Source organism: Silurus aristotelis, assembly GCF_946808225.1.
Source record: "Silurus aristotelis genome assembly, chromosome: 9".
NCBI classification, from domain to species: domain Eukaryota; kingdom Metazoa; phylum Chordata; class Actinopteri; order Siluriformes; family Siluridae; genus Silurus; species Silurus aristotelis.
This window is the reverse complement of record NC_139582.1, coordinates 22942299-22954412: the sequence shown is the minus strand read 5'-3', so window position 1 is coordinate 22954412 and position 12114 is coordinate 22942299. Positions and strand designations below refer to the sequence as shown.

Below are 12114 nucleotides of genomic sequence, written 5' to 3'. Positions count from 1 at the left end.
TTAATAGATCTACAGGGAGGGGAGAGATGGGGAACAGTCAACAGAAAACAGACAGAGACAGAGACTCAGGAGTGGATTTCACTCAAGGGTGTTATAAGATAATGACTAACAAACATGGGTCTTGGTGGCATGAGGATGTGAACGCCTTACAACAATTATATGGGTTTAAGGGGAAACTAGGCGTGACGCACATGACAGATGTAATGCAGAGATGGAAAAAACATAGGCTTAAAGGGAGAGATGATGTCCTAAATCATGAAAGACATGGTAGAATCTTACAGCTCTGGTTTAATGAAGCTGATAGACGATATAAGAAACAATTGTGTAAAGAAATGGCTCCTGTATCATCAACTGTTTCTACTTCTGTTTTTTCTGAGAGGGATAGATGCGTAAGGGACCGCAAAGGACAAGAGGATGACGATCGCTGTCTGGTCTCTCCCCGCTCTCCTCCTCTCCCTGCTCCTCAAATTGTCGCCGCCGCACTCCCCTTACCACAATCAAAGCCTGGACCTGGACCAGCTGAGGAAAGAAAAGAAACACAAGCTGCACCATCATATTCTGATTTATCGTCAATATCTACACTGCCTCTCCCACCGCCTCCATCTCCACGACTCCTTCAAGTAAAGGGCGAAGAAGCTCTAACTCCATTAGACCCCCCCCCCCACCATATACCGAGGCGGAACTTGGGAGGAGAATGGATACAAGAGGAAAAGATAGAAGCAGAGGAAGATCCGCTGCACGAAAGAAAGACGGAGGCAGACACGGACCACAGATGGAAACCAGATCTTCGACCAGAAGACGCCAAAAATCAACATCTGAACATCGTTTGCTAAAAGACCGAACAAATATCAGACGACGGAAATCAAGGAGAGACCCAGATAGAGAGTGGGACTGGTATGATGAAACCGTTGATCCACACTCCGACGAAAAACACGACCCTGACACAGACACTGAATCAGAGAGTGAGAGTAAGGATGGATTTGTGCATACTCATGCCCCGATGGTTGAAGTGGCAGGTCCAGAAGGACCTATACTAGTCCACAGAGCATGGACCAACAATGACATTGTAGAAGCATCAAAACATCTCCCACCACTGGATGCAGGAGGGAAAGCGTTGGGAGACGCAATTCTCCTTTTCTGTAAGGAATTTCGTCCCACAATGTCCGAACTGACACGATTGATGAAATTGAAATTCGGACCCACCAAGATGGCTCGGATGGATGGAAAATGGCCAGCAGTCGACCATCCCCGAAAGTCTGACTGGGACCATGCAGACAATGCCCCATATAGAAAGAAATTGACACAACTACAGGCTAATCTTGTTCAAACCTTCCCCACGGTAGTAAATATTGAAAAGATCAGAAACACCAAACAAAAAGACAACGAAGATGTAGAGGATTTTCTGGCTCGTCTCAAAGAAACATTTGACGCTTGCAGTGGTATGACGCCATCTACCGACCCACAAAATCCAGGTCCATACGAAGACTATTTAAAAACTATGTTTCTGGAAGGGTTAAAACCAGACATCTGTAGTCGTGTAAAAACCTCCTGTGTGGGGGTGGGGACTGCCAGCCTGGCCGAAGTAAAAAGACATGCCACACATCAACAAGGACTGATAAAAGCTTCTAGAAAACATAAATCTGATAAACAAAACAATGACTTCCAACTGGCCTTGATTAAAATGGCTGGGTTACAAACAACCCCGTCTCAAGCCACGGGAGGGAGGGGAAGAGGAAAAGACAGGCCACAAAGGTGGACTAAGTTACGTGGCGACCCTGAGGTGTGTTTCAACTGTGGACAAAAAGGTCACTGGAGAAGAGAATGTCCTAACCCACCCAGGCAGAAACCAAGAGAAGGAGAAAAACAGAAGGGGGACTGAGAGGAGGAGAGTGAGGAAGACGACAGTTTTCAGCATTCGTCAGACTCAGATAAATCCTCGTCTATTTTTTCTTTTGCTTGCAATGAAAAAATGCTTACGCTTTTGAAAGCTTTCCAACGTTTGCCTACAGTCAGTATCAGTGTTTCTGGCACACACATTAGCTTCTTATTGGACACAGGAGCTACAAATTCCGTTATAATACGCGAACAGCTGCCACAACATGTAAAAGAAATAGATAAATGGATTACATCACGTAGCGCAACAGGACACACAGTTAAAGAACCCTTTACTGAACTATTACTTTGTGTTTGGGATAATACTAAATTCAAACATAATATTTTAATCACGGACACATGCCCATACAATTTGTTAAGAAGGGATTTACTATGTAAATTAGGTGCTAGTTTGCAATGCTCAGGGACAGGGGTTGAGGTCTGTTTGAGAATGTATCGCGATTCAGGATGTGATTTGTACATTTATGAATGGCTCACTCCTGAAACCGATGGTTTCTCCCCACTAACTCTAGCTGCACAACTAATGTCGCCGACACATTCCTTCATGTCACCTAACCACCTGCATTGCACGGTACATGTATCACAAGGCCCAGACCACATTTTTGATTCTGATTGGATGAAAATGCAAATGGATGTACTCAACACTGATTGGTTATATTGGAATAATAAATTCTGTGCCTTGTCAGTAAACCTCACTGACGCACAAAGAGCATTATATAGCATTCAGGATGCAGCACCACATATATCACTAGCAAAACCGGTTTCGCATGCATGAAAAGAATTGGGCCCTTTCGTATTTACATGCAAAAACGCTAGAGGGTGGGTGGGCACTGATTCGCCCCCAATGGAGTGATCAGGCGATTTGTTTCGCTTCCCTTTTAGACATACCATCTGCGCACTCCATTCGGTTGAGGTAATCTCGGAATCTAACCTTGCCCCTCGATGTGCGCGTGACCAAGGCGGTAATAACCCTGTGGCCGTCCCGAAAGGCCTTGAATCCGTTCCGTCCACATTTTGGGCCACTGACAAATATCATGTGGGACTCATTAAGGACTGTGCACCAGTAGTCCTCATTCCGTCCAAAGAAACAACAATACCCATTGAAAAAAGAAGCCTTGGACGGAATTCGACCAGTTTTTCAGGCACTGTTACAGAAGGGCATCATTGTTCCTTGCCCAGACTCGCCCGTCCGAACGCCTCTCTTTCCGGTCAAAAAGATTCGTGACAAGGGCCTCCCAATAGAATGCCGTTTTGTTCAAGATTTACAGGCTGTTAATGACACTGTACAGGCCCGTGCTCCTAATGTCCCTAATCCATATACTATCCTCTCCCAGGTGCCGGCATCTGCAAAATACTTCACAGTAGTTGATATTTCCAACGCTTTTTTCAGTGTCCCAGTCCATCCAGATTCTTAGTTCTGGTTCGCGTTCAACTTTGACGGCAAGTCTTACACATTCACTCGCTTGTGTCAGGGGTATTGTGAAAGCCCCACTATTTACAATGATGCTTTGCGGGAAAATTTATCCTCACTCCTGCTGTCCGAGGGTGTGGCACTTTTGCAATATGTGGATGACCTCCTACTCTGTGCCCCAACCCGACAGGAGTGTCTTGATAGCACGATAATTCTTTTGAAATTCTTGGCCGACCAAGGCCACAAAGTCAATCCCTCAAAGGTCACAGTAGCAGCCACTCAGGTTTCATTTCTAGGCCATGTGCTTTCAGCAGAAGGGAAAACACTTTCCACTAAACGAATACAAGCCATCCAACAGGTGCCAAAACCAGTCAAAAAAAAACAAATTATGTCTTTTTTGGGAATGACCTCCTACTGTCGTACCTTTATTCCAAATTACGCTGAAATGGAAGCTCCACTCACTCAGTGCATTTATGGTACCCGTATGTCCGCATCTGATACAGTAACATGGACTCCGGAGGCTAATTATTCGTTTATAGCATTGAAAACCGCTTTGCAATGTACTCCAACTCTTGGCCTACCGAACCCAGATCAAACTTCCACTCAGACAGTTGATGAACGACAGGGCACCATGGTTTCAGTCCTTTTACAGGACCATGGAGGCAAACTGCGCCCAGTGGCATACTTCTCGTCAAAACTGGACGCAGTAGCTCGAGGTCTTCCTCCATGCCTTTGCGCTGTGGCTGCAGCTGAAAAAGCAGTCATGGCTTCAAAGGAATTTGTGGGCTTCGCTCCACTTACACTGCTTGTTCCTCATGAGGTTTCCATGATATTATTAGAACAAAAAACGTCTCATCTTTCAGCGGCTCGTTGGCTGCGGTATAATTTTGTTCTTTTACAAATGCCAAATCTCACTGTTAAACGATGTACTACTCTTAACCCAGCTATCGCAGGTGACGGGGACCCGCACTCTTGCGTGGTGGCGCTGGAACAAGTCTGCACTCCACGTCCTGATTTACAGAACACAGAATTGCTGAACAGCGATCTTATATTGTTTGTAGATGGTTCATCCAGCAAAGACGCATTGGGCGTCAATAAAGTAGGGTGTGCCGTAGTAACATTAAATGACATCCTTTTTCAGGAGCCACTGCCTTCCTCATACTCTGCACAGGCGGCAGAATTAGTGGCGCTCTCGAAAGCTTGTGCTTTGGCCAAGGGTAAGCGGGTTACCATTTATACAGACTCCCGCTACGCCTTTGGGGTAGTACATGATTTCGGAGCTTTGTGGAAACACAGGAAATTTATGAAGGCAGACGGTAAGGCAATCTTAAATCATTCTCTAGTAAAAGATTTACTGGATTCGCTTCTCTCACCATCTGAGATCGCAGTCTCTGTTGACGATGTTCCTTTTAACTTCTTTGACCTATCCTCCTTGCAGGTTTTCGCTTCCGCCTCTGACAAACGTCTCTGGCAAACCACTGGTTGCACTCTGACCTCTAACGTCTGGCGCTCCCTTGACGGCCGCCCGTGCCTTCCCTCACATTTTTTTCTAACGTTCTGTTAATTAACACATGGATTGGATCATGTGTCAACAGGGGGAATGGTGGATGCAGTTCGAAAAAATTGGTTCACAAAAGGGTTTACAGCAGCAGCACAGTACTACACAGCCCGATGTCAAACCTGTCAAACAAATAACATATCACAGGGTCAAAAAGTACAGCAAGCAGGGCATCCCAGCCCATCTAAACCATTTGAACATCTCATGGTCGATTACATCGAATTAGCACCTTCTATGGGAAAGAAATACTGCATAGTCGCTGTAGACATGTTCTCAAAATGGGTAGAAGTACTCCCCACTGCTAAGGCAGACGCACAAGGGGTGGCAAAATTGCTACTAACAGAAATAATACCACGATGGGGAATCCCTGCAAAAATTTCTAGCGATAACGGATCCCATTTCGTGAATGAGGCAATAAAAGCAGTGGAAACGTTCCTCCGAACGTCATGGAAACATCACTGCTCATATCACCCACAGTCTGCAGGGGCTGTGGAAAGAGAAAACCAAACAATAAAACAAAAACTAGCTAAAATATGCGAAGAAACGAATCTTCCATGGCCAAAAGCTCTGCCAATTGTTTTGATGTACATGAGAATGAGAGAAAGAAGAAAGTTGAAATTATCACCTTTCGAAATATTATTTGGAAGGCCTCCACACATGGGCTGGGAACCCAGAGCTGCAATATTGCCTGACTCTACAATGTGTGAACATGATTTTATGTCATATTGTATTGGACTAGATAAGGTGTTATGTTCCATCTCCAAACAGGTGAAAACGGTAGCAGGGAAAGGGGCAGAAGGTCCTCTACACCCGATCAAGCCTGGCGACTACGTGGTCATCAAAGATTTCCGCCGACGCCATTGGAATCAGCAACGGTGGCAGGGCCCGTTCCAGGTGTTGCTGATAACACACGCTGCAGTGAAAGTAGCAGAGAAGGTACCGTGGATTCACGCGCCAACAGGGGAAGACGTATCCCCAGAGGACCAGGACATCCAAGACCTGAACATCTCCCACAACGGTGTCTCTTATCTTTTTGGTAAGGGCAAAAGAACTAGCTCTAACAGAAGCAGAAGCGGGAATAACAATAGAATTTGTAGAAGGTCGCTCTGCAACATTTACCTGTGACCCCATAGGGGAAGCAGGACCACAATCCAATACTGAGAAATCTAGTTATGAATGGGGTACCACTATGTACTTTTGCAAAGACCCTTGAAGTTGGAGCGACGTGTTAGGGGGAAATGCTGTAGCAATAAGGGCAGGTCTCCAACTCACTAACGAAATGAAACAACTATTGACTGTTACTACGAAATTAGAAAACGGGCAAAGTGTGACTTGTCAACTATGCCTAAATTTTACCAAGGTACTAAACTATGGGACCCCTGGACTAGCCGTGGGGCGATGACAGGGTGGTCATTAGTCTTGGGAGGGGGCACTGCGGCAGCCCCATTAAAGATAAATGGACTTGCCTGGCAAGTGTTAAGGTTGGCCAACGAAACAGAGGAAGCGCTATTTGAGATATCAGCAGAACTACATACAATCAGAGAAGCAGTTATTCAAATTAGGTTGGTTTTAGATATGTTAACCGCGGAGAAAGGGGGGGTATGCAAAATGTTGGGAACATCCTGTTGTTTCAGCTTGCCGGATGTTTCAGCAAATATATCAGATTTATTACAACATATGAAATCTGCAATAGCCACACCACATGACATGTCCTCCTCTTGGGACGCCTGGTTACAAGGATTATCGGGGTAGGCTTTTTGGGCCATAACAACTGGGGCTCCAGTTGTTATTATTTTATTGTTGTTGGTTTTCATTTTTCCATGTATAATGCCTTGCATTACTACGGCGGTACGGGCGTGCATATCATCATCTGTAAGTACCCGCTTATTAGCCCTTGCTGTAACTGAACCAAGTGACGACACTCAGGTTATCATAGAAGATGATAGCGAGGAGGATGATCATGCGTAAAACGGAACTTATGGAATAAAAGAAATAGGGAAAATCTTAAACAGAAGACCTATATTCTTGATGTGATAAATAAGTGTTTTATATGATAAGGTTTGGTTGTCATAGAATGACAAAGGGGTGGAATGTAAGATGAAATTTTTACATTAATATTATAATATTGTTTAATTATATGTATTTTGTTATAATCAGTGTATGTATAAAGTTTTTCTTTTCAAAGCTGAACTGCAAATAATCCATAAAGCTTGCAATGTAGAGAGTGATCAAGGTTGCATGTCTGAACACAATGCTCTTGACCAGGCACTGTGTTCTTAGCTAAGCAAAACAGAGAAAGATAAAAGATTATCTTTGTACAGAATGGGAAAACATCTGTGTGCAAAGTGTGTCACTAGGGCGAAGTGAACTAAAAAAGCACGAGAAACAAATGATTAGTTTTATTATGGAACAAACCAATCAGTATAATATTGCAAGGTCGTAATAAGAGAATTAATAATATAGTCTTAAACAGCGAGAGAAAACTCTCGAAGGTTGAATAACAGCATAAAAGCATGGTGAGAAGCGTTTATCGATGCGCTTCTCGGTGCAGCATTGTCTGACTGATGAACGTCTGTTTGCTCTCTGCAGAGGGCAAATAAAATTGTCTATTCTTATTCTCATGTTGGCGGGGGGGTTGGGGGGAGTGGTGGCTCCAGCTGTTGAGGCGCCAGGCTGCCACTCTTGGGCCCTTGAGCAAGGCCCTTAACCCTCTATGCTCCGGGGGTCCCTTACAAGGGAAATATCAAGGTCCGTGACGTGGGGCCGCCTTCCCGTGGGCTCACCACCTGCAGGAGGGACCGTAAGGGACAGTGCTGTGAGGATTGGGCAGCAGTCGAAGGCGGGGGCCTGCTTAGACTGCTGCCCCCGCGACCCGAATTACGGATAAGCGGGAGAAAATGAATGAATGAATGAATGATGAATATTCTCATGTCGACTCTCTGTCTCTTTTCTGATTAATAGGACTAGAAAGCAAATTTTAAACTACAAGGTTAATACCAGCAAAAGAAGAGCCAAACCCGAATTAATACCCATAGGACTAAAATGAGCAGAACATTTGCCAAGCACAAATGGGGGTAATTGTCGAGTGTCCACATACCTCTTGTCATATATTGTATTTGCTTGCATCTCTTTTAGAGTTATACAAAAGAATTCAATTCAATTCTTTTTTTTTGTATAGAGCTTTTAACAATGAACATTGTCTTAAAGCAGCGAAGAATACCTGCTCAACTGGAATATTACATATCTCAAAAAAAGAAAATGTGACTTTCAGTACCTTTATTGTTACACATTTATCATTTCCTGCATTGATCATATTCATTATAGGAGCTGGTGACAAGAGGAGCATTTTTTATTTTTACAGTCACCATGCAAGATCCTTGTCTGCCTTATTTCATATAAAGTCAGGACCTGGTAGCTTGAATGCATGCTGTATGTTTCAGTTGTAAAAGTCAGCTTATTAAATAGAGCAAGTAAATGGAAGGAACACACCTACAGAAAAACCTCAAACCAACCAAAGAAAAAAAAAACTCTCTTCTCTCACTTCACAAGTGGCTGATCTGCTGACACTACCGAGTCAATTAATAAGCACCATTTATCACAGCAGACAGCTGCAGTTTTTTTTTAATTATCACATACTCCTAATCACTTCTCCCAAATGAGACTCTGCTGAATTTAAAAGACGGGAACTTTTGCCACACCCGAAACAGGGACATATTCCTGGAGCGCGAGTGATTTATCTGGGTTAATAAAAATGTAAATGTGTGGTATTTAGCTGCCTTTCAAAACCGCGGGTGATTTTCTTTCGGATTGACAAGCTACTGCTGAGAGGTGAAGAGAATGTAGGTGTTGCTAAAGGACCTTGGGGAGCTCCAACAGTGTTCAACTTAATTAGATTCATTACAACTCAAAATCACATGTGGTTCACCTAGCACAAGTCTCTACAGCCCAAGGCAGCATAATAGAGGCAATCATATGTGAGGAAAAAAATTACACACACAAAAAAAAAAGAACAAGAACAGAATGTGGGCCTTTTATGGAAAGTCATTAATATACCATTGAAGAAGGAGAATTTTTTAAAGCTTTATTTTTAAAATTTTTTGGTGATGTGCATTAAAAGGTGTGATTTCTACAGAGAATCAATTTACTCTCACACTTGTCTTTCTAACCCACTGAGATAAATGCCACTGAATACTGAACGAATAACAGATTTAGCAAATTGGGTTTAACAGTTGAAGCCTGTGAGTAAAATATCTTAAACACCTAGGAACCATACCAATAATCAGGACGGAAAATAGAGAATTTCGTTTGAGCTTAACAGGTTGTCCTTGCACAAAATCTTTTTTTTGTGTGTGTGTGTAAACAGAATGTTGCATTATGATGTTGAATAGATAATCTTTATGATTGTTACACATCTTACAGAAGGTTACCACTTACACACATGTGGCACGCATAGGTCATATTTGCCAGATTACACCAAATCTGTGCAACTTCTTTTCAGAATCAGGATCAGAATCAGATATAGCTTTATTACCGAGTATGTTTACACACACAAGGAATTTGACTTAGCGACAGGAGCTTTTAGTGACTTTTAAACAGACAAATAAATAATGCGCTATATACAAAGTAGAAATATTGTTTAAATGAATGTACAGATGTTATTTATAAGTGTGCAGTTTACAAATGTACCATTTGGATTCTATCTATAAATGTGTCAGTTATGATGGACAATGTGTAGTTCAATGTGTAGTAGTATTTTAATTGTTCAGGCTGAGTATAGCCTACGGGAAAAAGATTTGATTGTGCCTGGCTGTTCTGGTGTATGACCAGAAGGCAACAGTTTGAAAACGAAGTGGGCTGGGTGTGTGGGGTACAAAGTGATTTTTTTGTAGTCCTTTTCTCCACTCTGGAGGAGTGAAGATCTTGGAGCTTGGGCAGTGGGGCACCTGTCAGTGTCATGGGCAGTGTCATTTTCGTTCCAAAAATGTTAACTTAAACTCAAAGAGAAAATATTTTTTGCCTAATGTGCTCTCATTAAAGCCTAACAGTCCATCCAGAACTCTGTAAGAACATGTCTGGCAAAAAAGTGATTAGCATTGTCTTGATGTGTGATTTGACCTGTATGTTTTTTTTTGTCATTTGGAGATGTGTCAGGAGCCCATGTTCCTGGAACAATTACCAAATTCAATTAAAAAAATCTAAGAAAAAACACAAACATTACATGCATTCACGAGGTATGATGCCACTTAAGTTCTGAGACTCCAACTGATATTTGATTCTATGCATTTTGAAATAAAATAAAACAAAATAAATAACTAGACTTCTCTCACATGTTCAACAAATCAGCTTCCAAAGCTTGACTGTTCATGCTAATACTACTACCAACACTATTGTATTTGCCATGTCAAAGATAACTAGCACAACCATAATACCATTGCATTCTAGGACTCCAACATTTTCTGTCTCTTCTGTGTTGGGATTCTCATTAAAACACAATCGAACACTATTCACGATTGGGCAGTATGTTTGAGATTGCATAGTTTTCTTTTTTCCTAGTATTAAACACAATTGCTGCTGCACTAGTAATATTCACTTCTGATTAGATGCAAGAACATCACTGTTCACATCAGAGCTATTTTAAATTAATCACTAATTTAATGCATTTTTAAAGAGAAGATCTATAGAAATGATTCACCATAACGATTCCTCCAGACTGCTCAGCAGTGCACATGCTCATGATGGGGGCCATGCCAATGGTTGTCCCCTGGAAATACACACCGCTAAAAGAAAAAACAACAACATATCATTAAATAACTGCATCCACTAAAAATTTCATTTGGATTTTAGAATTTATTTTGATTAATTTAGAATCAATTTCATTTATTAAACATTAGGTATAGTATGTACTGTATGTACAGTATGCATGTGACATGTGTGTGCCATGATGAGTATGAAACTCTTTGTATGGTACCGATATACAGGTTGCACAGATGTTTTTGGTGTGTGTACCTGATAAGCTGAGCATTGTCATGAGGTCTGAGAGGTAGCAGTTTAAGTTTTCTCCAGTCTAGAAACTCGTGCAGTGTGGTAAAAGGGTCCTGTGTCACTGAGCATTTGTCAGAGTCACTCCAAACCTCCAGTCCCACCAGAGCTACTCTGATATTTAGGACCCTGTAAAACTGATACACACACACACACACACACACACACACACACACACACACACACACACACACACACATGCTAATGTGTACAATATCAGTGTTTAAAGAGCATTAGAGATATATAGTAAAAATTAAGCCTGTAAGTCTGGCAAATAAACCATTTCTCAAGCCCAATCCTCATTTTAATCCAAGTACACAATGCTCTGCCCCAAAACCTACAGCAGCTCTGGTTTGGCAAAAGTTAGCATGCTCAGCTATTCAGCAGTTCAAAATGAAATTCAACTCATACAGGTATGTATGCCTTTGCTATGCTGTTTTTCTTCTGTAATGAGCTCTCATGAGCTTTTCTAAGCTTCTGTGTTAGCATAGTTAGCTGTACAAGATGCCATTCAACTCCTTGAAAGCCAGGTTATAAAACTATGAATATAACTCAAAATGATTTATGAGAATGGTCAAGAATATTGTTGATTTCCTGTTTTTTTTTACAGGGTAATAAGCTCGCATGAGTTTTTATGCTCTGGTGTTAGCAATGTATTGCTAATGTAAGTCGATTTGGTCAGTTTTTAAACTCCCCTATTTCTGAATACACAACCAAATCTATCTGCACACTGTGACAAGCAGTTCTTTAATCTAAAAAAAAAAAAAATGCTGTCTCACACCTGGCCTTTAGTTAGTGAGATCACCAAATTATTGACTCCCATCTACACTATATGGCCAAAGGTACAGTGAGAAAAATAAGTATTTGAACACCCTACTATTTTGCAAGTTCTCCCACTTAGAAATCATGGAGGGGTCTGAAATTGTCATCGTAGGTGCATGTCCACTGTGAGAGACATAATCTAAAAAAAAAATTCAGAAATCACAATATATGATTTTTTAACTATTTATTTGTATGATACAGCTGCAAATAAGTATTTGAACACCTGAGAAAGTCAATGTTAATATTTGGTACAGTAGCCTTTGTTTGCAATTACAGAGGTCAAACGTTTCCTGTAGTTTTTTTACCAGGTTTACAAACACTGCAGGAGGGATTTTGGCCCACTCCTCCACACAGATCTTCTCTAGATCAGTCAGGTTTCTGGCCTGACACT

General features: G+C 41.8%; 1 protein-coding gene across 2 annotated transcripts in view; it reads right to left on the bottom strand.

Annotated features, from left to right (window-relative positions):
* The window catches only part of adam12b (ADAM metallopeptidase domain 12b), a 146859-nt gene that overhangs the window by 53077 nt on the left and 81668 nt on the right, over nucleotides 1-12114 (bottom strand). For both annotated transcript variants that reach the window (XM_083550436.1, XM_083550437.1), the window contains exons 9-10: nucleotides 10869-11038; nucleotides 10555-10639 (exon numbers count right to left, since the gene is read on the bottom strand). In XM_083550436.1, coding sequence (XP_083406562.1) covers nucleotides 10555-10639; nucleotides 10869-11038 — 255 coding nt within the window. The remainder of the gene's footprint in view (nucleotides 1-10554; nucleotides 10640-10868; nucleotides 11039-12114) is intronic.